Raw genomic sequence first — 24,049 nt, forward strand, 5'->3', positions numbered from 1 at the left:
TGGGATCAATTATTCCCCGGGGCAGCTATGCCATAGCAAGACATGTCTCAGTACCATCTCTGAGAGTGGCAACTATTTCGCTCCAAGATATGATCGATTTCTCTGGACAGGACAGATCAGCCTCCTATGCTTTAGAAAAGACAGTTTATCAGGCGGTGCAACTATGCCATTTGGCACAGTGCCTCGGCACAATCCGTGTCTCCAGGCATGGGGCAACTATGCCATCTAAAATATGTCTTCCTTAAGGTATGGGGCACCTATGCCGCCCTAAAGAAGTCTTCATCTGGTCCAGAGACCCAGGGTATGGGGCAACTATGCCACAGCCTCAATTACGGCGAGATGCGGAATGTGATCTAACTGTTGGGGAAGCAAATTCTACTCGAGGGCGGAATAAGGACGCCACAGTCGTCCCGATCCAAGCAACTGAACGCGAAATATTGCAGGCCATGTGTACAGGTGGAAACTCGAGCGCTCACGGTTTTTTGCACGCGCGCAGGTGAAATCCTACCCGATCGATTGGAAATTCCAGCGCTTCGAACGAGTTAAGTCTTTGAGGCATTACGTAATCAAACGAACGTCAATCGTCGGTGAAATGAGGATTATTAAGAAATGAACAGGCCATCATATTTCGAGCCGTGTGACTGAGCTCAGAATTATGCAACACTCAAGTACTGTAGTCGATAAGATACTACAGAATACATTGTGGAATATTCTCCCATCTGCGAAATGAGTTGTAGAGTAATTGTGCGTATTAGTACGATTCTCTTGCCTGATTTAGAATTCAACTCATAAAAATCAGATCACATTTCAGAGGTGAAGTCTCAGAGAATCGGAAAGAGGTTGCTGAACGACTGCGAATTCAACGGCTGCGAGCATCTACTTGTGGAAAATATCTTAGCCTAGCTCGGATGACATACCATCTTGCCTTAATACGAAAGCCTCATGATCAGATTCGATATGAATGCTGATTCTGGAAATACAATCAATCTACATACCGTCGGCATGCTACCGATTCGGAAGCCAATACTGCTGGAGCTGGATGATGGATAATTAGTGAATACCGTATGATGACAATTGTGGGAATAGTTGTTGCGATATCAAATGGCAGAGGAGCTCATTTGGATAGCAGTACGGGCGCGAAGTGGATCGGAATAGCCCCCGGACGGCTCGGGGTAGAAGGATATTCTACAGGTCCGGTCCATGACCATTCGTCAGAGAGTGCAATACCGTGTTCGGTACACTGCGGGACAACACCTTGGTCATCGTTGGTGGCTCCTCCACTGCGGCATATGCTATGGAGAGATCACTGCTGCCTATAGTAACAGAGCAGAAATATAGTCGGATACTACGGGCCACTCAGTAGGTTCCGAGCCTTGAGCGGAGATTGGAAATATACAGGTAGTGATGGGTACTAATTATAATTGTCAATCCTCTGTTCGGAACAGAACTGACATCTTCGAGGAATGCATATTCCCTGCCGTGGAGTGAAGAAAACACGGTAAAGGAGGTATGCGCTGAATGGGTCAGAGAAGATGCGGCGATGTGGAACAGTACCGACAGAGGGTCTAGCGTCAGTAACGGGCATGCACGAGACTTTTGAGATCGATGACATGTGAAGGCTCTAGGCTAACGTACCGTCCTCGATGAAATCCTCATGCGGAGACTGTCGTACCAGCTTCGAATCGGCTCGACACTGTCCCCACTACTACCGAAATTGAAGTTGTCAACCACCACAGCGGCCTGGTCACAGGGCGACCAGCGGAGGCCGCCTTCGATAGTAAGCTTATGAATGCGTCGAAGGGTGGGAGTTGGTCAGGGAGGGTTAGCATGTACCAGGTGTTCAAAAGGTCATGACCCAGCGAGCCATGAAGGCTGAGTTGACGGAGGAGCATCCCTCTAGTCACAAGCCTTGTGACACTGTGTTCGGACTGGATTATGAGCTTATGGTCGTACGGGAATTTGCTACCGGAAAAGGGATGTCATACGAGAGCTAATGACCTATGAGGAGTTCCCGCGGTACGACGATGGAGTTCGGAAGTTGCTCTCTACTGTTGGAGGGGTATATAGAGCGAAGGCTGTCATTAATTCCATTTCCATGATCGACGTGCCTCAGCGGACTGTTGCTTCTGCTGCTGTAGGGTACAGCATAAGAGAGCCAGGTCGAGACGGGTGTAGCCTGTACCGGAGGCTACTATGGCGAAGAGGCAAGTAGGGTTGACGAGGGGTACTAAGCAGGTATGGTTGAGCGATGGACCACGTGTTGTATGATCTCATTAGACTGATCGAACGGTGTCGCTAAAGACCGAGCTGAGCTGGGCCTTTGTATCTAGACCAGATTCTCGCAGGAACATCGCTAGCGGGATATGGAATCGCACCTTCGGACCTCATAGGCTTCGTCTTGAACCCGTGCCACAGTAATCTCTTGTTCTTGCAATGACCACTACTATTCGCCATCGTATCGCGACTCTGATGGTCACCATCGGCTTACTGACTATGAGGTATGTGCAGGGTAGAGTGTTCTCCTCTAGTCGCATCCTTCTTCCTATTAGTCTCGTCACGACAGGCTGCTACTCCTATGGTGGGCTCCAGATTCGTCGACCTGAGGGGTCCCAAAAGATTCTCGAAGCTGAGGCCGCCCCTAGGGTCATCACTACTACCACTGTGGACTATGTATAGCCGTCGCTCAGGTTAATGAGGACTCCTGCTATGCTGAAGTATTCGGAATGTATGTAGTCTTCAATAGGGTTGATAAAGGTGTTTACGAGGGCTTCACCATCAAATGCCGCGATCGCGCTGTGCCTCTCATGGATGTCGAAGGGTATTCGCTCATGAGGAAATACCTATTACGTAATGAGGGTTATCCCGTCTTGCACTGAGTTGTCTGTATCGACAGGTGTAGAGAACGTATATGGTTGTAATGACGTTTACAATAAGTTCTATCGTGGAGACCAGCTGGCGTCGATTCCCACCTCGGAGGCCTATCGTCAGCTAGAAGTAGTAAAAGGTGTGGTATGGTAGTTTTGCATGGAGGATAATATTTCAGACCTTGTTCAAGAATTTGAAGGAGAAATGTAGGACTGATGACTCAGCATGATGACGATGATGACATTCGACCTTCTCTGCTGTCTATGTTGGTATTGTTGTGAGCTTCATTGAGTGCGCAATGTGGTTGTCATGATATGTTGTGAAAGCAAGTAGTGCCTCGCTTGTAGAGTTGGAGTAGGGTAATAGTCTGTCGAGATCTTCAAATGGGCTGTCATCGACACTCTGGAAGTAATCGAGACGGTCCTTAGAAATAGAGCAGCGATCGAGTTGACTTATTATCATAATGGCGGCCCGTCGGAGCTCCGCGGTAACTGCCGCTTCTGTCGTGTCGGAGCTGGAGGATATTTTCGAGGCTGTGTCCAATGATGAGGCAGGTTCATTTGATCTGGAGAAGGTAGTATGGTACTAGAGGGGTTCATCATTTAGTGACAGTTCTGGGTTAGGTGTTGTCCAGTACTAAGGTGAAAAACGCTGTTCAACGAGGGAGCAAGGAGGTCCTGAACACACTCATAACGCAGTTCCCATGGCTTACCCCAGCGTAGGGATACTGTAGAGAAAGGCCATAGGGAACTGGTGGTACTCAGGGACACTATCGGCGTGCGGAACAGGCAGCTTCTGAACGAGCTGTTGACGGCTGGGGCCTCTGTTGGTATACAGCATGCCACTGATGTAATGTATCGGGAACAATAGATCCCTCTGTCGAGTGGCCCTATGCATCTAGGTAATATCAGCGTTGGTTAATGAAGCGATACTTCTGGTGGATCCTACTGTGGAGGGTAGTGCTAAGAAGACGGCCAAGGTCCGAGTGGTCCTCGGCAAGGCTACCTTCCCTGATCTGGCTGCGGTAAGGTAGCAATTTCCCACTCGACTGGCTTGGGTTCATGCCACACTCGAGACCGACCGTGAAACGCTTTGGGTGATTTGATTGCCCCGTTGGTTTCTGTCATATTGTCTATGCGCTGAAACCCTCATACAGTTAGCCTCTGCTCGATTTTTGCTGGGCTCAGGTCCGTGCGAGATGCCGACAGATGTTGAAGGAATACGATGTCAACGAGTTGTTGTCTGATGAGGACCAGAACATCATGTTGCAGCTGTTGAGGTATCACCCACGTAAGATAGCCCATCACTTGGGAGAGCCTCCTCGAGCTGAGCCATTGGAACTCCAGGAGGTTGTGGATGCAGTGAATGTTGTATTTGTGGGATACAACGGTAATACAGGATGGTGTTAGGTTCTGAATCGATTACTACTGAGCTGATGATTATGGTTTCCCATTTCAGAGAACCACGACTGTCGGTCCTTCTTCGTGCAGTGGAAATCGGACATGTCTGCTGAAGATTTCTCCTACGTTCAGTGTGTGCAACATGTGAGCTTGTGGAGTTATGACCTGGCCATAGAGTGTTGTAGTTCCCACTGCCGACCACAGAGGCACTGGAACTGATTACCGATTGCCTGGTAGAGGTTGCTGGGTCCTCAGTACCCCGTGTTGAGATCAGCATGGGTCAGCTTGTGGCGAGGAAGATGCCGTTCAGGATGAAACCACTGGACACACTGAGGATGTGAGTGAGTCGGGCTGTATGTTTTTTGATGGGATTTTGTAAGGTACACCCGGTTCTGTTTCAAGTTGTGTAGGAAGGCTAAGAGGCCTCATCTCATACATAAGAATGTAAGGGGATTAGCATTTCCTTCCTAAATTGGAATTGCCTTTCGACGGAAAACACCCTATCTGGCGCTTATATACGTCGGTAAACTAAGTATGGATGTCGAGGGTAGGACTTTTCATGAGCATGCACCAGTGTAGAGACATAGGTTATGAGATCCATAGCGGCTTGTTAGCTCACTTGGCGGTTCCTGTGATGAATTGATATAGTGCTCACGCAGTAAGAAACCTCTGTTAGATTCTGACGGCCGTTTTCGAGAGACTCTGTGAGATGGACCTCGAGACTCAGACCGACAGTGATGGGGATATCGCCTTTACAGAAGGTAGGCCTTTTGCTCGACCCGACTGAGGTATACTATTCTCGGTAGCCGCGGGTAATCCCCGTTCGGAAGAGGACATGGACCTTATGGCGCAACGGCTTGATGCGCTTATGACTGAGTGCTTCCGGTAGGGCAGGAAACCGCTTGTGAGGTCCGGTGTCGATGCTCCTCTCCTTGTTAGGTTTTTCCACAATACTTTGAGTGTATCTAGTGGCGATGCAGCAGCGGGCGAGGCACCGAGCGGTCAAGACAACAGACTGGTTTCTTATGTACTGGGACATTTCGAGGAGGTGGTCTTGAGGACCCACAAGACCAAATATGTGCAGTACTTAGCGTAAGTCAGTGGGTTATAGGGATGTGACTGTTTTGACTAAGAATACCTCTGCTCATACTCTCGTACTTGTAGTACAAACTAAAATAAAGAGCACCTTGAGACGTTCCTTATGTCGTACAAGTGTGGGAGTACGACCTAAAGTATCCGCATTAGCACTAGGTGCGCGGCATTCGCTACACCAGCTTTCATCTGAAGGCTGAAATTTTCATCGCTGGTCCTTTTTGTTGGTATATTCCGGTGTTGACTACCGTCTGCTGGATTTGCCTGATCTTGAGGTTGCTTGTCACGATGCATAGCTAGATGGTCTCTAGGTACTATGTGTCTTCTTTGCATATCAAATACGCCGAGGCCTTCATATGTATCCTCCTGAAGAGATTGTATGGAGAGACTACTGAGGACGATGTGGAAGGGTCGAATCAGCAGTCCTCAAGCAGCCCTAACAGCAACAGCACTGGATCGGTCAGTCTACGAGATGAGGATAAACGCCCGCACTTGACCGGGCTCAACAGCGGCATGAGAGATGACTTTAGGCGACGACTGTAAGCCTTGGTCGACCTTCTGCCTACCATAAAGTGCTCCCTCACAGGTGTGGTGAATACCTCGGTAACTTCTGTTGTCGCGCTACCTTCCTCCCTGACTCTTACAGTCAACAGACACTCAAGTTCATGTGAGCTTATCATTCTCGGTCTCTGATATTGAGTAGTGAGTCTATGGTAGGTTGGAATTCGTACAGCAACAGGAGGAGCCGCTCAATTTCGACACTTGCGTCCTCATAGTAGTGGTCGTTCAGAGTGTGAGGAATGAGCTATAGCGGCGATTGGTTGTGATGGCATTCTCGTGATCAGATCTGTTATATGCTGTGCTGGAAACTACAGGCATGGGCTGCAGAAGAGAGTGAGTCCTGGGGTATCTTGCGCACAGCGAAGATTTTGTTCCAAACAGGCTCAGAGTTTTTAGAAGCTCTTTTCGATAAGAACTCTCACAAGTCGCTGGTGTATACTCTGACGGTCCAGCCCAAGCTGCTCGACTTTGTGGCTCCTCCTCTGCTACAGCAGTTGGCCAGAACAGTGGTAAGCCGTTCCTGGTAGCATGAGTTGAACAAGAGATGGTTCAGGCATCGGTCCCATGCGCACAACCATTAGGGGTTCTTATAATGGAGGCATTGGCTCATCAGTATGCCTCTATGAATCGGGGCCAACCAGTGGACGGGATCCCGCCGAGCCCTGATCCGTACGCATGCGCAAGGAGAGCCCTGCTGGGTCAACTGTGTGTTTATCTTAGGGAGGCCAGCGAGTTCAACTTCCAGAACCTGAATTGGAAGGAGTTCGAGAGGAAGGTCATGGCCCAGCGTCGAAGCTCTATGCCGGTGGCACCTGGATCGATCAACTTGGCGCAGCGGCTTCAACCGGTTTACCCCTTTGAACCCTACAACCTCCGACATTCCCAGCATTTCATCACCGAGATCTATCGTGAATGGAGTGATGTGTCCGAGGTTGATGATAGCACTGTGGAGTCGGCCGTGTTGGGTATGGTACCTGCTGGAGCTCTTGGACTGCCCAAGGAGAAAGCTGCTGAGGAGCTGCTTACGTTCATGTGGAAGGATCCGGTGTCCAGCGATGCAGACGACGATGCGGCCTCAGGGGCCTCGGATGACTCTGAGATCAGCTTGGCTGGTGAGATCGACCATGGTGAGGAGAGTGGGTGTATATGGGACCTGGAGCATTTGTTTGTAGGTGGGTATTCATCTAGTGCTACTGATGAGGAGATCACTTACAACCCTCATGCGAGGGTGGCAACTCCAGGGCTCCGGAAAGCAGGCTTTGCCAATACCCTACATGCCCCGACCAATACGGTGTGACGGCGTGTGCCTTTGGTGGAATAATCTGATGCTTTTCTCAGGATCATGGTTCCGGCAAGGAAGGACATGATCGCCCAACCATTATCGTCACGTGAGTGTCGGGTATGGTTACTACTCAATGCATAATGTGTTTTTTCGGTTGTTTTGGTTGTTTTCATTACTACTGTGCGGCTCTACGCTCGAGATAGTACGATATTAGATCTCTTTATAGGCCGTCGCCAGCATTCCACCCAGGACACGTACCAGATGTACCCCGACCTCGACGGAATTCCAACCTGGATCAGCCCTCACCTAAGCGTCAGAGGCTTATGTCTATTGATGAGGATGATGAACTGTAAGCAGTGGTCGATTAGTGCTGGGCAGAGAGGCGTGAGAGTCCTTGTGGAATGTCGAGTACATGTTAGTGATCTCACCACAGTCTACTCAGATACGACAGTTCGATCCCTCTGCTGCCGCCGGCCACATTGGTTGCTGGTGATGACTCGTCAGCTAATCATTGGGATGAACCTGATTACGATGATGAGGATGAGTTTGAGATGGAGGATACGTTGGCCAACAGGGTGAGGCAGCTTCTTTGTGTTCATCCATATTACGTACGCTGTCGTCAGGTACTCCTTAGTGTTATGGGCAGCAGGGCTTTCCGGAGCAGCACATAGCCTTATAGTAGCTCTAGGACTATTACTATCACGTACCAACCTAATACGTTTCTTGCATTATGTATGGTTTCTTCCAACGTTTATTGGTCTTGTTGTTGCTCTTGTTGGGTTGTTTACCAATTCATCCCTTACCTCATTCCGTGAACGATTTAAGAGGATAGATATAATCATTCATCCCTCCTCTTAGGATTTGCTAGATGATGCTCGGTCACTGTACGGGCGTCAGTTATTCATAGTTGGCTCGGCGCGTTTTTTCTTGGAAGTTTGAGGATCCGCAGAAGTTCACTTCGAGAGTGGAATGAAGCCGTTGGGTTCTTTCTCCTTCTTCATGAGAGGTTCTTCTATCACCCAGAATTGTTTGTGTTGTGTGCTTCCTCATACCATGTCGGGGAATAATAGTAAAACAGGCGCCCGACACGTAGGAATGCTAGATGTGGCCTTGATTCCAACCGCTGGTAGCAGTAGTGGAATCTTCGTAATTGATATTCACACTGGCGCTATTGTGAGGCAGTTGAAGGTGAGTACTCTGAATCCTCCTATGCTGCAGTGCCAGTCCCGTTCTCAGGACTCCACATCGACTACTGTAGTGCCCACTGCTGACGGCTACATATGTGCCGCACAGAGCAACAAGGGTCTATTACATTATTGGAAGATTGCCGATGGTATCGATGATGATGACGATGATGCTACGCTCAGAGGGATGGCTTCCAACCCGTGCTATAAGTGCTCCACTCCAGAGGTGACTGTCCGATCATAACGGATGTCCTATTCCCTATCCTCAGAAGCTCCTCAATCTCCTCTTCACTCAAGGGCCGGCCCAGCTGCTGATCGGTGGTGGTATCTCGGGAACGATTTATATATGGCAATTGTAGGCAGCACTTGTCCTGTTCCTTCACATTGCGATTCTGTGTCCTTATAGGAGCACAGGTCGACTCTTGCGGACTTGGAAGGCCCATTATTCTGGAGTCACTCAGATGTGTCTTACAGCCGATGGTTCCTTCTTGGTAACGGCCGGTCAGGACACCACGGTGAAGGTATGTGGAAACAGCATGTCTAGGAGGGGAGTTGCTGTTTCCGCTCCAGGTATTCACATTGTCCAGTCTGATCACCTCTGGGGGAGGGGGAGGTAAGCCATTGGTGCTGTGTGTGAGGGTGATCCCTCTTCGGTTGCATCTCAGCGGAACACCATCGCCGGCACGCGTTTTCCGTGGTCACACCTTACCAGTGAACGCGTTGAAAATACTGCAAGAAGTTTGGACCAGCAGCCACCTCTCTGAGCCGTCCAAGTAGGCTGAGGCTTTCCCTCACAGTTTTGCAATCCGTCATCACTCGAAGCATAGCAGTGCTGGTGGTGTTCAGCGGAGATTTTTATATATAAAATCCCTAAAATGGTTTTCCGCTATGCGGACGACGATTGCTGTTCGATGCTAGGATCCTTATCACGTCGGGATCTGCCGATGGGAGTGTGAAGGTATGGGAGTTCATCCCGGGAGGTAGCGGTCGACAAGTCGCTACCTTCAACCTCCCCACCCCTGTTAAGCACATCGCTCTAAGTCTTCGAGACCCCCTCTATGCTGGTGGTGATGATGGCCGAGTCCACGTAGGCACGGGGTGGACCGACGTGACAGGCGACAAGTCTTGATGGTAGGTCATTGACTTTGAGAGTAAGGAGACTAGCGTCCTCACAGGCTCCCATGAGTCGGGCCTAGTCGGTTTGGGATGCAGTAAGTGCAGCAGCTCCACTACTATCATTTTTTATTATGGCTTGATAGGCATCGACGGTAGTCGGGTCGTCAGCGTTGCAGCAGACGGCTTGCGTGTTTGGGACGTCTTCAGTGGACAGACAATCAAACAGGTGAATGGCCATGTCGCTACGTTATCAAGAGAAGGTTGGTCGTCAGATATCTACGGCGCAGCTGAGTCTTCAACCTCCTTGTGGACTAACCATGCTGTCTCGTGTGGATCTAGTGGGGCAGTCTATGGGTTCTATTGCTCCCCGCTTTCAAGCACTCCAGCGAGTGCTTACTCCGGTGGATGAACTCGAGACCGTCCCTGTCCCCTCACGTAAAGTGGACTCTAAGAAGAGCGCGTCGATCGAAGATGTATTCGAAATTGACTTGGAAAGGGAGAGGAAGCAGTCCCCTGTATCGTGCCTCACTTATGGTCTCCTTGAGGACGTCTTTGCCTCATCTGCTTGTGACGATGCAGTGACCAAAGCGAACGAAGTGGTAAGCATTATCTTGCAGCAACACAATGAATGTGTTGGTCTAGCGAGTATGTTTCCTCTCAGTGATGATCTTTTCTGATCTTTTCCTCTCAACGATTTTATTCAGAGAGACAAGTGGCAGAACGTCGCCTATACCCTCTACCAGCAAAGCACTAGTTCGTCCAGTCCTCCAGCTCCCGCTGAGTCAGGAGTAGTGATACCTCCAGTTGTGATGGAGGCGGTAGGGTTTCCCCATAGTGTTCATGAGGGCGAGCGCGTTTTTGACTGTAGGCCGTGGAAAGTACTAAGGAGCCTGAGGCGGGCCCGAAAGTAGCAACAGTGGAGCGGCCAGTTCGTCCTAAACGTAAAGCAGCGAATAAGTCGATTAAAAAGAAGAAGAAGAAGAGTTTACCATAATAAAAGTTTACCGACACGTCAACGTTCCCACTGCTTACGAGTTGTTTGTGTTTCTATGACAGTCAAGATTAATTTTGTGGCGCGCGAAAAGTCACAGCGCACTTTCGAGCTGTGCACTATGTCTCCTCCGTAGTGTCTACTAGCATGTCTGATAGAGCATCGCAGGCCGCTGTGGTTGGCCATCATGAGGCCTCATCATCAACTCGGAGTCGAAGGCACATCTTACCTAAGTCGAATCTCTGGGCGATGTCGGGCTCAGCAGAGCCCCCGGATGAACCCACTGAGGATATCCTGGCGGAGGACCCGGACCAGGAGACTGTTGTAGAGGCACCACGGGAGGCCAGCTGTTGGGAAAGGGCCAAACAGGACGTAGGTTCGACATCATCTTGGTTGATGAGGAACTCGTACTAGTAGGTGCTACAGCAAACCTTGACGGGCACAGTGCCGTTGTTGACAGTCGTTAGGGCCGCTACTTGTGTGTTCATATTCGGAGGCATTTGTATTGCATACGGCCTGGCACTGCTGATCTCGGCAAAGTAGTATTAAGAGACTCTCTAGTATAGTGAACGTTCTGGCTTCAGCGCGATACGCGAAATAGAGTTGGACTATACGTCTATTCCTGGCGATGCTAACGGAGTTGTCACTATGAGGACGATAGTTCAAAGCGAGATGGAGGCCCCTGTATATGTCTACTACCGACTGGGCAGGGTCTATCAGAATCATCGATTGTAAGCTCTAGTTGAACTAATAGAATGTGTTATACATATCGAGGGGAAATTGAAAGTAACACATCGAAAGAAGGGCAGAGGGGACCCGAACTACATTTGATAAAAGAGAAATATCAACGGGCGAACTGACAAGTTCACACCGAGTATAAATCCATCGTGTTTTATGTGATACATTGAGACTTTGGCCGTCTCTCTGGAGGAGTGTCTGATGCAAGGTACATCACATCAGTGAACACGGCTCAGCTGAAGAAGGGCAGTACTATGTTGGCTGGGGATGTGGACACCTGTACGGATTGGAAGACCGCTGATGATGAGCCTGCCAGGTTTGGTGAAATCGATAGAAGAGTGTAAGCAAGCGACTCCTGCTCTGACTTCTGATGTGTGTCCTAAGGCTCTACCCTTGTGGCCTTATTGCTCGGTCAGTGTTCAAGGACAAGTTCTTCCTCTCTGTGAGGAACTCCACTACGATCGTCTCAACGCTTGGTAATAATACGATTGCTATGCTAGTGAGGAGCAGCTCGGAATGTTCAGAAGTGGACCAGAATCCGGAAAGGGTGAATCCGAAACCGCAGGTCGCGACGAAGAACCCCGAAAAAGCCGATCTCGTGCAAGGGTCGGATTTCTATAGGTGGTGTGGGTTATATGATTACCGCTGTAGAGTGCACTTTATCAGAACGCACAACTTCTGGTTGTTGGAGGAGTTCCCCCCGCAAGTTTGTGTACCAGCTGATAGCAGCACTGTCCCTATCCCCACACGGGTGGCACGTACGTACGGTTGTATGGACGCGTATTGGTGTTGCCTTTTGACCTCGCTTTAGTTGTGCTCGCGTTATAATTTCAAAATTGAAAAAAAATTGGTATGAAAAATTCTATGGAGAGTAGGTGCTGGGACTACCACAGAGAATTCAGTGTTGGGACGTGTTCGCTTGTGATTTTTATCGAAGGTACAACTACGACTGATCTCGATGGAAATGAAGTGGAGATGCCTGATTGTGATTTCAGCATAGGTAAGCTGGCCTGAGAAGGATGAGGGGGTTAAAAGAAGTGATGTTAGTAGACGTAGTAGAGCTCTTCCAGTCGATGGTTTGATGTTGGTGATGGCAGTGTGAGAAAATGCGCACGGATGTTAGCGACGACATGAGGAAATTCGGGCAATTCTTATCGACACTTCTACCTCAAGTCGTGTGTGAACTTCTATAATTAGTGAGGAAGCTCCTAAGCTCAGCTGAGGAGAACGAACTTATATCCCAACACCGGATGATGGCAGATCCACCGAGGTGCAACTTTGACCCTCCCTGCTCGTCACTACCCGGTCATGAGATCAGACAGAATCCAGCCGGATGGGGCCTTGAGAACGCTCACTTCAAGAACTGGATGAGTAAGCAATGTAAAATGGAGGTCCTGGGAATCGAACCCGGGTGTATGTCAGTCACTCCACTAGTGCCGAACTTTCAAAAGAAGTGGGGCGTAATAGATCGGACCTTGCAGCCTGGGGATGAGATAACAGCTTATGTCGAGAGCTCATGGGACGCACTATCATTCGGTGGCACCAAGTGAGTCGCACTATTCGATGATGCCTCACACGTTCATAGCGGTACCTCTATTGTGGCTCATTCATGTACCGTGGTACCGCTCGGTTGAATATTCTGGGTTAGCAGCTCAACCCGTGCTTGTGAGCTTCTGACCGATTCACTTATTGACTCGGATGTTCAGATCTCTTATTCTATCTACAGCCAACTGGCAGGGTGGTCGTAACAGGATGCTGGGCACTGGCCTTGTTGTATGCGGAGCTCTCTATGTTGCTTGGGGCATGTACGTTGCCGGACAGGGCTGGAAATATTCATATGTACCTTCAACTAGGTGTCTTGGTGACAATATGAAAATACACTATTTTGTACATTTCCACCATAAATCGTGTGTAATTGTCCATATCGTAGGGAGGGAGGTCCTGAGCTTAGCAAAAGAATCCGAACATATATTCCAATACTGTTCTCCAATAAAGAGCAATATTGGAGTATATGTTCAGTATCCTATAAGATTCTGTATGATTAGAGAGTTTCTAGTTTGCGTATATGACAGGTACATACTAAGTCGTGACAAGTCGAAACATCGACAGATAGGAGGTATGCAGTACTTCCAGTTCCACGAGAAGGGCCCTGCAATGATAGCCAAACTGCAGGCTGGCGAGGCAGCTGGCTGACTTGGTGATAATTTGAAGCATGTTCGTGCTGATGTTGCTCAGTACAATTCTATGTGGTAGTATAATAGTCTGTAAGTTGTCATCATCAAAGGCGTGGTGTTGTAGTAGTAGTAGTAGTAGTAGTAGTAGTAGTAGTAGTAGTAGTAGTAATAGTAGTACTAGTAATGCCACTCTAATGGTAGGGAGTTCCCTCCAGTCGTATCAGCTTGTATGCCTCAGTCTTCCACCGAGGTGGCTTGTCCATTGAAACATGAGTAGCTGTTGCCGACTCGGCCACACGGGACGGGATAGAGTAGGAGCTGAGACGTGACCTGTTCTGAAGCAAGTAGAGTAGTTTTCATCGGTTGTTCAGAGAGTTTACAGTAGATCCCTTACATGTGCGCCACATTTGGTTTGGTAGCAGTTATGTTGCTCGATACCAAGGGAAGGCAAAAATGGCTACCGAGTAACGGACTGGTTGAGGTCACCAGCCTCCTACTCCTCACGCCTAGACATAGCTAGATGTCGATTACGGACCTCACAATAGTGCTCCTAGACCAACTCGATCGGCATCGTCTCTTGCTGCCCGAGAAGTGACCCACGTCTTGGGTTCGGAAATGTTGGTGCTTTATTATTACGCGGTTGATCCTTGACGTTGTGACCATTCGCTGGTGCAAATCATTACGCAGTCCTCCTTTATTATGGCGGAAGAGTTTATGACCTCACAGGCCGTCGATCAAGAACACCTCTACTGCTCATGCCATACTCACCACCATTGCTTATAGAAGTCGAGATTGTTGCGTTTCAAGGGGCAACCTTTTCTTTATTAGTTGCCATGCGTTTGCTGCTACGTTGTATTAGCGGACTAGAACGCCTGCTGGAGAAAGAAGTTTTGTCAATACTCGGCCGAGGACGACCTTTTGTGACTGAGAGGCCCTTCTCGTGTGCCGTGACCGTATCGGGTAGCCTCTGCCCTCGAGACGTATATAGATTGCATTATACATCGCGGTTAGTCACTCATATATGGCGAGAGATTGGGAGTGTACATCTCAACCATGGGTTCTATGACGATGCTCTTCACTCCTTTCTAGAGAATATCGACTACCCTCCCTCCCTGAGGGGCAATATGGTGGCGATCTCCATCCGCAACTCAGCGAGGCGGGAGGATTTCTACGCTATCGATGATATACCAAGACGATGGGCTGACATTCTTACGAGGCGATATGATGCTCGAGTCCAATGGGATGATTATCAAGTACGTCTATTGCTACTGGCAGACAAAGGAGGCTTCTTCCGCGTTTATGCTGGTGATGGCGACAAGAGCCTCCACATTCGAGGACTGCGTAGAAAACAAGGCGTAGCACCAATGAACGAAACTCTCGCTGCTGCGATGGTTTCGCTCGCCTCTGCGGGCAAGTGGCCCGTTATTGATCCTTTCTGTGGATGTGGAACCATTATACTGGAATATCTAATGCGATCGCTGAAGGTGCCAGCACAGTATTTCAATCCTGCATATCGCGCTGCATCAGATGGGGAACTCTTAGCGCCATCAGAGGCCTTCCAGACGTGTACCATAGGGAATGGCTTCGACGAAGAGGAATGGCGAAGGACGATCAAAGAGGAGGACTCTGAGATTCGCTTCAACTCCACTGACCCGTGTATCGTTGGCTTCGACAAGGACACGAGAATGATAGACTTCGCCCGGTACAATCTAGAGCCTCTCATCGGCTTCTGTGGCATGGCCCAAGTCCCTTTGCAAGCCTTCGACTGGACTAAGCTTTCTCGTCTTTACGGCGGTGCGCCAGTCACGATGATAACGAACCCTCCTTTCGGTCTCCGCTTGAGCCGCAGTGAGACTCTGATACACTCCATGAAGGAATTCCTGCATGCTAACGGGTCCGATGGAGTGATTGCTGTTGCTTCTGCAGAAGATGTGAAGGCCCTAGGCTGTGACCTCAATGGTCCCGATGTGGTTAGAGTGAAAGTTGCTAATGTGAATACATGGTTATGTCGTGTTATTTCTGATCCAGTTTCTGTATGGGTTTTAACTGTTGCTTTCCTCGAGTTTTAACCCACCCCACTAACACAATTCAAAAGAGGCTTGGTATAACATCGTATTGGATGATCACATGGTGATGCGGTGATGAACTTATCTGCTACTCGGATCATGCGCTTTCGTGTCAGCGAGTTTAGCTTTATCGATTGGAGCAGCGATCTTATTGTTGGTAATTCTTGAAGGACTGCCTCGAGAGAGGAAGCTGGCCCACCAACCGCTACTGGCAGCATCGGGAGATTCTGAGATAGGAAGAATCACCCAACAGTTCCATAGAGCATATGTTCTCACCAGCGATATCCTTGACGCCTGTAGGAGGGGCACTCACAGCATGCTCCGGAGGTTTACTCGCGCGGATCTTGTTGCGGACTTCCTGTGAAAGAAGGAAACATAAAACTACTCCGTCTGTAAGGCAAGCACCTACCGTAAGTTTAGCTTCCATGAATTGATCTTCTTCCCTCATCATTTCTTTGATCTGGGCCGTCATATTCCTCTGCTTGTTCATCAACTCATGAGTCTTTTCCTTGACCTCGTTCTGCAGCTCAGTGTACTCGTTCTCATGACGCTGTTCCATATCAGTGTGTTCCTCCTGGAAGTCAGAGAGATCCTTCTTCAGCTTCTTCCCTGAGCTCACATAACAATGACAGCCCATAAAACGACTCAATGTACTCACCAACATCCTCCATCCTGTGTTCAAGAACCTGCTGCTTGCTCTGAGCCTTCCTCAAGGCCTCCTTTGCTTGGTGTGACATGAGGAGCATATTCACATCAGCCTGAGAGACACGTTCCGTTGTCAGTCAGAGACGAACGACCCACCCTTCGCAGTTTGCCGTTCAGATATACTCTAAAGGCGTCGATTTTCGAATGAACCTGCACAGAAAATGCAATGACCGAGATAGGAGATGACTCCACTGCTTACGTCATCGAAACCAAGCCGGGAATGGGCGAGATAGCCTTCGATGACCTTCACAAAGGCTTGCACGACATCCTTCACCGAGGAGATCTTCTTAAAGTCAACATCTCGGTGACTAGCCAGCTCTTGGAGCATCGTACTCTCGCCCGACCTAGCAAGCACCAATCCGACGACGCCTTAGTCAACGCTTGTAGTAACTTACTCTATCTTGTGGAGCATCTTGGTGAGCTCGAGCCTAGAGTCAGCTCCCATACCCTGGATAAGGCTTCCGAGAGCATAGACGTCCTATAATGAGCGATGCATCGATCCACAATGCACTATAGTGTATACCTTTTTGTCACCAGCAAGGGCCAAGTTAGCCATAGAGGAATCCTTATGGAAATCCGAGAGCATCGACGAGACCTGGTTACCCAAACCGCTCAGTCGTCTGCCGTCCATGAGAGCATATCCTGCAAAGGCACTTATCACACCAAGTACCATCCCTCCTTCAACTCACCGTGAATAGCATCTTCATTCTGCATAGCATCGATTCGTCGTTGGTGATCCAGTGCGGACATCTCCTTGCTCAAGCCAGTCTGCATGTGCTTGTAGAGGCCACCAGTGTTAGTGCCGAGATGCAGGACTTCATGCATGATATCGTGGAGCTTCCCGCCTCCCTCAGCCTTCACCAGGCCAAGGTCGCCGGCCAGGCTAGCCAGTAGCTGAAATTGAAGAAACTGATTTGCCATTCACCAACTCCCCACAACGCACCTTGCTCATCTCCTTAGTGCCCTCAGCATTGCTCAGCTGTGAGCCGACGAGCTGCTCCAACAGGCCTGTCTTGCCAGCCAGGATCGCCTCGTTCAGTGCAATTACAGCCCGAGCTCGTCTCGCGTTCTGCTCATCACGGTGTTGGTTAATGGCACTCCTCATACTCTCGAAGTTCTTAGCAAAAGTCGATACAGTTCCTCGAGTGTTCTCTTCCATCTTGCTGATGTCCTCCTTCATGCGGCTGGTCTTTTCCGCAGTTGCCTTTGGAATGTCATGCATGGCCTGGCCGATGACCTTTTCTCCCTTGGCCAAGTCCTTCTTTAAATCAGTCGACCAGGTGTTCACCTTGTTCTTGAAGTTGCGTAAATCATCAAATTGTTTTTTGCTCTCGCCACTCAATGCATCCTTGGCCTTCCCCATGCGCTCGTTGAAACGCTTCGCATCAGCGCTAAACCTCTCAGCCTCTTTCTTAGCCAAGTCCTGCACTTTCTCGCTCTCAGCACTTTGAGCGTGGAGTTGGCTCGCCAGCTTATCTAAGGCTTGCTTCTGTAACTGGAACTGTTTGTCCCCGCTGGCCTCGGTCGCTGCTGAGGCTTTCTTGATAATGTCCGTCATACGACTCTTGAAGTTGTCCATTTCCTTAGTCTCGCTCTCCTGCACTTCATTGATCTTCTGCTGACGCTGTATATTGGCGTCATCTGTCTTCTGTGCAAGAGCCGACTCCAGTTGATCGAAATCAGATTTGCCCTGGACAACGACAGCTACTCCGCAACTGTTCATGGCCCGACACTCACCGTGGTCTCAAACTCCTCAGTTTCCTTGAGGAGCTTATCGACATCAATACGATCATTGGCTAGCAACTGCTTCTGTCTATCAGCACTGCTCTGGAGTCTGTTCATGGTGTCCTATAGAAAGGCGATATCGATCAAAACATACAATTATAAACTCACATGTGTCTTGGCCTGAGCGTCCGAGAGATCAGAAGTGAATGCAGTCATGATCTTCTGTTTTTTGCTTCCAATGGCAGACTTCTCCTCGTCAGTGAGGGTAGCGTAGTCAGATGCCATCTTGTCTCGAACACCATCTAAAATGACCGATCAGACGCGCTGGTGGGAAACTAATTGCTGACCAATTTCGCTCTTTTCCAAGGCCTTCGAGGAATTTATCTGTGATGCAAGGTTGTTCATAGAGTCCTCAGAAGCCGCGTCGACTCGGCTTATCCATTGGGCCAGATTCTGAGACAATACCGCGGAATGCCTTTTCGTTCGGAGCAGTTCTGGTTACGTCCCCCGCATTCTTCTGCTCTTCAACGCCTCCCTCGAGCTCCTCCACGGCCAAGCCGAGCCTTCTCATGTCACCTTGAGACTTCTGGCTGTTCAAGATCTGTCGTTGCTGCAGCTTGTTCCTGAGAGTGCAAGTGATAGCTGCCCATGAGGACATCCAATCTTACACTGCATTGTCCTGAGAGTCTCGTGCCTTGCGCATCTCCTCGTGACGGAGCTTATTGGCTTCACTCATCTCCCTCGAGAGGGATCGACTAAGTGCATGGTCTCGCTTCGCCGCATTACTGGCCATATCGTTCTTGGTCTGTTCAGTGTCGCGCAGCTCCGAATCGAACATACTCTCGACCATCTGCCTTCGTAGGTCGTTCGAGTCACCGCCAGATTTGATCATACCACCCAGGAGGTTCTTCATTTGGTCGACTTCAGTGATAGCATCTCCGAGACCTTCAGCGTTCTTCTTGCCACCTCTCGCAGTGTAGACTTTTAGGCTGTTAATCTGGGCATCCAACTCTTTGGAATCCTGCGCACCCTTCTGTTTAGCCTCAGCCCCTCGTGCCGCGATTTCCTGGTTTGCCTTATCGAACTGAGCCGAGGCGTCCTTCGCCATGTTCCGCTGGGCAGCCGCTACGCTACCCTGCAGGTCTTTAAAGTCCTGCGCGTGGCTCAACTTGGCCTGATTGAGCTCAGCCTCAGATTCGGCCCTGACTGCTTTGGCTTCCTCATCGAGAGCATTCACCCCGGCAGCATTCTCATCAGTAGTTCTCTGAACGTCCTTCAAAGTCCTCTCTTGAGAGCTTTTAATGCTCTCCAAAGTAGCATTGTTCTTCTTCTCCAGAGCATTCACATCTCCCTTGGCTTGCTCATGCAGTCTGTCAACCTTGGAGTTAATCCCGTTCAGTTCGTTGATAATTTCATCGTTTGTTGCTCTCTGTTCCTTCTCAGATGCTTCCAAACTCTGTTCTCTGTGAGCTTCCAACTCCTTAGAGGTAGTGGCCAACTTGTCATCGAGTTGCTTCTGAACTCCGCTGAGATAATTCTCGGCTTTCTCTTGCATAGCGTGAACACTAGCTTGCAGATCTGCCTTGACCGTGTGCTTCAGATCTCTATCTTTCTGCTTGCTATCCTGCTCCTCCGCCTTGATGGTATCCTCCTCGTCGTCAAGGCTCTGTCCGAGCTTATCGAATTCATCACGGACACTCGCAGAGAAGTCCGACACTTCAGTGCGGGTCTGTTCGATTTCAGCATTTGTCTGATTAGCATTCTGAGTAGCCTGTTGGGCGATACTAGCCTCTTCAGCGTTAACCGTCTCGGCACTAGTTTGAAGTGCTTTCATCTGAGACAAGCACCATAAGAGGTTACTAGCAAATACTCAAGGGCTTACTTCCAGACCCATCTGGTCGTTCATGAGCTTCGCACTGGCCGCGTTGAGGTTCTTAAGTTTCGTCTCCACTTGCTGAGGAAGGAGACGTTGAGGTCAGCTCAGTCAGGATCTTCCTGATCTCACCTCCTGCACCATGGTCGTCTCGGCCTTGAGCTGATCTGCGAGATTCTTCACTTGAGTGCTGACCGCTTCGGCTTGGTCATGAATGGTAGACTGAAAAGTATCGGTACAAAGGCTATGGGCTGCTGAAGGGGCACACCTTTGTATGGAGAATACCGTCAGCAACTGTCTTAGCCCTCTGTACGAGCCCATCGGGACCATCTGAGCGGAGCGAAGGAAATAATACTTGATTAAGACATCGAAGGGCATAGTGACTTACTGAGAGCATCCTTAAGATCATCTACATCCTTCTGACGGCCATTGATACCCTTGGTGACAGCCATCACGGTATCGAAGGCTTTTTGAATGAGGATGGCCACGTCTACTTGGTCCTTAGATAATACCTTCAGAGCTTCCCATCTGAATGAAACACCGTTGTACTGGTCGAAATAGCATCTACCACCTACCGAACTCTCTGACAGTTCCAATCTCTCTGGTTCGCCTGACAAGTTGCCCATCGCTGGTCGTTCTCAATGGCGTTGAGGTTGGACTCGGCGCCTTGCAAAGCTTGGATCAAGGAACTGGTCACATCTGCCACACGGAGCATCAATAAGGCCTCAGGGTGGAAGGTGTGCTCACTCTGAGGAATCACTTTGGTAGTGATGACTTTCTCCGGAGCGAGTAGGGCCAGACCCGATGACAAAGACCTGAACAGGGGAGAAGTCAACGGTCGTGAGGGAAACAGGAGATTTCATCGGGGAAGCACAATCGGCCTTACAGAATAGTAGTAATAGTAGTTCGCAGTACGGCCATGGTAAGGCGGCGTAGAGCGAGTAAGAATTAAAGTAGTAATAGCTGAAATGAATCCGTTGCTATCAGTGCTCGTCACGTGTTCACTAATCCGATCACGATCTTGCGACGATCGCAATTTTGATTCAGCGCGCGCCATGATGATCGATTCGGGTTGGTGGTTTCGTGCGAGGTCCTTGGAAGGCTGCTCGAAAAAAAACGATGACTTATACCTGTTGGCCTAATCCGGCACGTATGAAGGACAGATCTTATAGGAAAACTCATGAGAAAAATCCAAACCTCGTCGAAACCGAACTTCGGTTACCAAAGACGCTTTCGGAAAAAATGGTCTCCCCTATTGTTGGTGGCCTTTCCACTTCAATGATCGGATGTGCCCGATTCGGGTTGCTCAGTCGAAACCAAATGTGGCGGGTCTTCCGGATAAGGTAAACATTCGGAATTGCCTCCATTCCTTGGTGGCTAAATAAGTGGTTGGGTTATAGAACTAGAGTCGTACGAGTGACGGTATGCTCATTGGCCATTACGGACTCGTTAGTCGTGTTGGGGGAGTTGTCGAGATCATCGTTCAACACAACCATAGGAGAGAAATCAGACCTTAATCTTGCTTAATTGATCATGCTGCTACGAGTTAGTATAGAGCAAAACGGTCGGGCGGGCGACGACCAAAGATATGAGGATAACGGATCGCCTACTCAAGGCGTTGCTTAAACTCTAGGAGTAAACTGCACCTTTTCCCAGGGGTACTATGCTCAAAACGCTTGCGTAAATTATTCCTAAACGATTTATTGATGTATCTCCATGGCGCGCTCTCTTTGGATTAGGAATATTCCGGTTTGGAGAAATTGTTGTGTTATGCGTCGGCGCATTTCTAGCGACAAAGCTTCGACCCCTAAAATTCATAGTGAAATCGTTGATATTATTAGTACCAGTCGTGTATGAAGTGGAAGATGATCTTATGCAGGTGTTTGTGACAATATGAAAATTCCGAGGAAGTTTTGAGACTTCTCACTCGTTACTGTACAATTCTGCACTAAATCGTATGTAAGCTCCTAGAGTTGGTGAGAAAACGCTTGACCTCAGCTGAGCGAACCGACCATATTTACCAACACTGGTGATCGGTCTTAGTGTGGCGCTTCATGTCCAGTTTTTTCTCCAACGCTGCCGATACCTTGAAAGGAATGTCCGACCAAGGTGACGAAGGGCAGACTGTCCACCCGAGGACTATGTCTTCTCACGATCAGGTAAAAAATCGATAGAACTTCATGAGGATTCCAAGAAGAAGCTCGAGCGAATTGAAGTCGAACGGGCTGGCACTTTCCGTCAAGTTAGCAGCATTTACCAGAGTGATGCAGAAAAGATGCCTAAACAGGTAGACGGAGTATATTGTCAATTCCCTGAGTCTAAGCTCAGTTACATCGCCATCAGAAGGACACCAAAGCGGCCGTTAGTAAAGGCGAAGATGAGAAGGAGGCTCAGCATGAGAAAGAACTCCGTCGACTCAGACGTTCACATCCACTTGGTCGAGTTGTGAACAGGAAATGCAATGTGTGTCGGGAGTGGTGACAGTTGAGTGTTATCACTTCCCGTATAGGTACCTCTCCTTGGCATGAGTGCGAAGGGCATTAATTACCGTGGTATAGTGAACCTTATGGGCCTCCTGTTATTGGTGAGATGATCCTTCCTGTTGAGGGTTGGATTATGGGGTTAGGCACTGAACCTTCGATTGGTGTTGGAGAATCTTATCAAGTACGGTATATTGTTACGGCCTTGGGCGTATCTTTCTATTGACAACCTGCGGCATCATTTACCCCTAGTCTACACACTTGCACTTGTCTTGTGCTGCCCTGCCCTCAGCTATATCATAGAAAGGTACTAGGATGATGACCGTGTATGATTAACTTCCATGGACCCTCTGTATACCGATTGCGCCAAGTTGAGGTGGGTGTGGTACGACGAGGAATCATCACACTGTAGGTACATTGCTCCTCAGCAGAAAGACCGTCATTTGGCGAACACCCTGCAGTTATTCGTGTTATTAGCAGTCCTTCTCGGACCACTATATACCATTGAAGGTAGGGGTCACCTCTGGCTATGGCAATCACTCACGCCTCTTCCTTCAGCTACATCACCACACGGCCTTCTCGCTATGGCCTTGCTGTGCTGTTCGGTCACCTATGCAATGAAGATAGGGAGGTAAGTCTCAACTTGATGAGTATAACGCGGATGTTTGTCTACTCAGTTACTGGCATGTTTGCCATGATCTTTTCTGGTCTATCAAGACTAACAGGTTGGAGGTAGTACTACCGTGTCACATTTTCCCTCTAGTGTGGCAAATTTCAGATGCTTCTTGGTGATGAGAAGGAGACGTTGGAGATAGCAAAGAAGTACCCACGTTGCCTCTCTATGAAGGACATGTAATACACAGTTCATCAGCAGCAGTCATAGTGAATTGTGCTCGAGTATAGGTACTTGTACATTTCTTATCCAACTTTGTGTTACCAGTTGTGGTATCCTCGTTATCCTCGTCGTAATGTGAGTACCACACCTCCGCCTGATCGTAGCTATGAGTTTGGTATCCTCAGTGGATGCGCCTGTTGAAGTACACAGCCCTGTTGTTATTCTGTCTGGCATTGCAACTCATCATCATGCAACAGTAAGTTATCACTTTCCGTAACTCTACTAGTGCGGCGTACATTGTGCATGCTGATAAACGTGTAGCAGTATCATTGCTATCATCGTTAAATTCGCGAGGAGATGTGTTGTAGGTATATGTTGCCTATACTTGTCAATGCACGGATAATGCTGAAGGAATCCCAAAGTTGGCATCAAAGCGCTTTGTAAGGCACTGCATGTTGTTTTGGTTGATACTAGGTTGTTGTTATGGACAGGATACTCGCGGAACGAATATTGAAGCTGGCAGTACCGAACCTCTACTGTTGGTTGTTGATGTTCTTCACACTCTTTCATACTTGGCTGAGTAGGCGAGCGAGCGGTATAGGTTTGGTAATTTCCCTCTTTAGATATTCTGGCAGAATTGACCAGATTTGGTGACCGCGAGTTTTACCTCGACTGGTGGAACTCAGTGAGCTTCAGAGAATACTGGCAGAAATGGAATCTTCCTGTACGACTAAATATTGGATTGAAATTCAGCAGCATTCGACAGGTTCATTATTTCATACTTCGTCATATGTACGTTCCACTGAGGAGATTGGGGTGTTCACAGGATGCTGCTGGAATGCTGTGTTTCGTAAGTACTTGGTGATGTTAGCAGTTTTATTTGTTATCGCTCAGGTCTTCTCTGGTGTCTTGCACGAGTACGTTTCTATGATACCCTTCGGGTTGCCATTCTACACTTTGGT

At 48.9% G+C, this 24,049-nt stretch overlaps 8 protein-coding genes across 8 annotated transcripts; 7 read left to right on the forward strand and 1 right to left on the reverse strand.

The window, feature by feature from the left end:
* Nucleotides 1-2,433: 2,433 nt before the first annotated feature.
* Nucleotides 2,434-3,094, forward strand: Pmar_PMAR001064 (hypothetical protein; the record flags this gene model as incomplete). The annotated part of the gene is made up of 5 exons (XM_002780426.1): nt 2,434-2,498; nt 2,550-2,643; nt 2,688-2,847; nt 2,894-2,994; nt 3,044-3,094. 5 exons carry the CDS (start codon nt 2,434-2,436, stop codon nt 3,092-3,094), a joined length of 471 nt encoding a protein of 156 aa, XP_002780472.1.
* A 234-nt stretch (nt 3,095-3,328) lies between these two features.
* On the forward strand, nt 3,329-7,917 carry Pmar_PMAR001065 (hypothetical protein; the record flags this gene model as incomplete). Its single annotated transcript, XM_002780427.1, has 23 exons — nt 3,329-3,439; nt 3,489-3,583; nt 3,630-3,714; nt 3,767-3,889; nt 4,053-4,254; nt 4,324-4,409; nt 4,451-4,602; nt 4,646-4,709; nt 4,942-5,026; nt 5,072-5,150; nt 5,205-5,357; nt 5,669-5,896; nt 5,944-6,024; nt 6,075-6,150; nt 6,203-6,251; nt 6,300-6,427; nt 6,472-6,587; nt 6,639-7,045; nt 7,091-7,209; nt 7,257-7,306; nt 7,427-7,549; nt 7,643-7,775; nt 7,824-7,917. The coding sequence occupies 23 exons, from the start codon at nt 3,329-3,331 to the stop codon at nt 7,869-7,871; spliced, it is 2,793 nt and encodes a 930-aa protein (XP_002780473.1). The 3' UTR covers nt 7,872-7,917.
* Nucleotides 7,918-8,295: 378 nt separating this feature from the next.
* On the forward strand, nt 8,296-10,494 carry Pmar_PMAR001066 (WD repeat-containing protein crb3, putative; the record flags this gene model as incomplete). Its single annotated transcript, XM_002780428.1, has 11 exons — nt 8,296-8,388; nt 8,437-8,610; nt 8,654-8,739; nt 8,791-8,905; nt 8,955-9,157; nt 9,303-9,471; nt 9,520-9,595; nt 9,644-9,726; nt 9,773-10,099; nt 10,205-10,318; nt 10,369-10,494. 11 exons carry the CDS (start codon nt 8,296-8,298, stop codon nt 10,492-10,494), a joined length of 1,566 nt encoding a protein of 521 aa, XP_002780474.1.
* A 246-nt stretch (nt 10,495-10,740) lies between these two features.
* On the forward strand, nt 10,741-12,040 carry Pmar_PMAR001067 (conserved hypothetical protein; the record flags this gene model as incomplete). The annotated part of the gene is made up of 7 exons (XM_002780429.1): nt 10,741-10,863; nt 10,909-11,030; nt 11,076-11,222; nt 11,438-11,569; nt 11,614-11,705; nt 11,754-11,850; nt 11,896-12,040. 7 exons carry the CDS (start codon nt 10,741-10,743, stop codon nt 12,038-12,040), a joined length of 858 nt encoding a protein of 285 aa, XP_002780475.1.
* Nucleotides 12,041-12,482: 442 nt separating this feature from the next.
* Pmar_PMAR001068 (conserved hypothetical protein) lies at nt 12,483-13,422 on the forward strand (the record flags this gene model as incomplete). The annotated part of the gene is made up of 4 exons (XM_002780430.1): nt 12,483-12,609; nt 12,652-12,775; nt 12,936-13,034; nt 13,302-13,422. The coding sequence occupies 4 exons, from the start codon at nt 12,483-12,485 to the stop codon at nt 13,420-13,422; spliced, it is 471 nt and encodes a 156-aa protein (XP_002780476.1).
* Nucleotides 13,423-14,212: 790 nt separating this feature from the next.
* Pmar_PMAR001069 (conserved hypothetical protein) lies at nt 14,213-15,472 on the forward strand (the record flags this gene model as incomplete). The annotated part of the gene is made up of 1 exon (XM_002780431.1): nt 14,213-15,472. Exon 1 carries the CDS (start codon nt 14,237-14,239, stop codon nt 15,470-15,472), a length of 1,236 nt encoding a protein of 411 aa, XP_002780477.1. The 5' UTR covers nt 14,213-14,236.
* A 78-nt stretch (nt 15,473-15,550) lies between these two features.
* Pmar_PMAR001070 (Pb-reticulocyte binding protein, putative) lies at nt 15,551-20,693 on the reverse strand (the record flags this gene model as incomplete). The annotated part of the gene is made up of 22 exons (XM_002780432.1): nt 15,551-15,696; nt 15,746-15,827; nt 15,879-16,078; nt 16,128-16,227; nt 16,271-16,324; nt 16,374-16,518; nt 16,570-16,652; nt 16,698-16,816; nt 16,864-17,068; nt 17,118-17,864; nt 17,912-18,022; nt 18,068-18,201; nt 18,247-18,352; nt 18,402-18,522; nt 18,568-19,733; nt 19,782-19,853; nt 19,905-19,994; nt 20,041-20,102; nt 20,161-20,300; nt 20,348-20,471; nt 20,520-20,587; nt 20,659-20,693. The coding sequence occupies 22 exons, from the start codon at nt 20,691-20,693 to the stop codon at nt 15,551-15,553; spliced, it is 4,110 nt and encodes a 1,369-aa protein (XP_002780478.1).
* Nucleotides 20,694-21,826: 1,133 nt separating this feature from the next.
* Pmar_PMAR001071 (acyl transferase, putative) lies at nt 21,827-24,049 on the forward strand (the record flags this gene model as incomplete). Its single annotated transcript, XM_002780433.1, has 16 exons — nt 21,827-21,881; nt 21,932-22,059; nt 22,101-22,235; nt 22,282-22,356; nt 22,399-22,559; nt 22,665-22,762; nt 22,811-22,883; nt 22,930-22,984; nt 23,031-23,104; nt 23,156-23,222; nt 23,273-23,343; nt 23,456-23,527; nt 23,579-23,667; nt 23,711-23,811; nt 23,854-23,937; nt 23,982-24,049. Coding segments are annotated over 16 exons (1,406 nt in total), but the record flags the coding sequence as incomplete, so codon positions are not given.

Source organism: Perkinsus marinus, assembly GCF_000006405.1.
Source record: "Perkinsus marinus ATCC 50983 genomic scaffold scf_1104296944404, whole genome shotgun sequence".
Taxonomy (NCBI): Eukaryota; Perkinsozoa; order Perkinsida; family Perkinsidae; genus Perkinsus; species Perkinsus marinus.